The 1259-nt window shown below is 45.9% G+C and overlaps 1 protein-coding gene across 1 annotated transcript; it reads left to right on the top strand.

Moving 5' to 3' along the window:
• Nucleotides 1–512: 512 nt before the first annotated feature.
• Nucleotides 513–1253, top strand: LOC102878708 (olfactory receptor 6-like; the record flags this gene model as incomplete). The annotated part of the gene is made up of 1 exon (XM_006925273.1): nt 513–1253. A coding segment is annotated over exon 1 (741 nt), but the record flags the coding sequence as incomplete, so codon positions are not given.
• Between the last annotated feature and the right edge of the window lie 6 nt (nt 1254–1259).

The raw sequence follows: 1259 nt of genomic DNA, 5'->3' as shown, positions 1-1259 counted from the left end.
CAGCAATTCTCCTAGCCAGGAAGGTTTTTTCTAGTTAGTATTTTGCTTTCATTTTCTCCAGATTTTGAACTTCCCTGTTTCCCTGCTCTGCTTCCTGGACCATTCTTGGAACTTATTCCAGTCACCATGGTCTCCTACCTTACGGCTGCCCCTGAAATCTGGGAATATGCCAATAAGGAAAGTATTTACTCCTAGTACTATCTGAAGATCTTTCTGACCCAGATCCAAAGGTCTGAACCCTGACTATGACCTCGAGATTCTGTTTTGAGATTCCTAGCTTTGTATGTATGTGGTGGATTTGTTTTTGGTTCTTGCTCTGACACCTGATTTTCTGGAGAGGATTTTGTGACCTCTTATAATTCCCAAACAATACCCTAGGTCCAGATAATGGTTCTAGGGTTAAGTTTAATGATAAATACCTGTAGCCTAAGGGCCCCTTGCTGCTAATGTTGATCTCAGTCTTCAGTTTGGTGCTACTCTCATTAAATCCTTTGTCTTTCAGCATCTTAACTATGTGGAAGGAAAACATCACCCATATTCCTGAGTTCATCCTGGTGGGTTTCCCTACCTCCCATTGGCTACAGGTTCTGCTCTTTCTCCTCTTCCTCATCACCTACTTGTTTGTGCTGCTGGAGAATTTGGTCATCATCTTCACTGTATGGGTCACTGGGTCCTTGCACAAGCCCATGTACTATTTTCTGGGCACCATGTCTTTTCTGGAGACCTGCTATATATCTGTCACAGTCCCCAAGATGCTGGCTGGATTCCTACTTTGCCCCAATACCATCTCCTTCCTGGGATGCATGACCCAGCTCTATTTCTTTATGGCACTTGCCTGTACTGAATGTGTGCTCTTGGCTGCCATGGCCTATGACCGTTACGTGGCCATATGTTGGCCGCTCCGCTATCCACTCATGATGACCACAGAATTTTGTGTTCAGCTGACCTTCAGTTCCTGGGTGAGTGGCTTCACCGTCTCCATGGTAAAGGCTTACTTCATCTCCCAAGTTTCCTTCTGTGGCAATAATATCATAAACCATTTTTTCTGCGATGTGTCCCCCATCCTCAAACTGGCCTGCATGGACTTTTCCATCGCTGAGATGGTAGACTTTGTGCTTGCCATCATCATCCTTGTGTTTCCTCTCTCAGCCACTGTTATTTCTTACGCCTTCATTGTCTCTACCATCCTGCTCATTCCCTCTGCCACTGGACGGCGGAAGGCCTTCTCCACCTGTGGCTCTCACCTTACAGTGGTGGTC

This window comes from Pteropus alecto, unplaced genomic scaffold, assembly GCF_000325575.1.
Source record: "Pteropus alecto unplaced genomic scaffold, ASM32557v1 C18446673, whole genome shotgun sequence".
Taxonomy (NCBI): Eukaryota; Metazoa; Chordata; class Mammalia; order Chiroptera; family Pteropodidae; genus Pteropus; species Pteropus alecto.
Note: the sequence above shows the minus strand (reverse complement) of the source record. Positions and strands in the feature narration are given on the sequence as shown.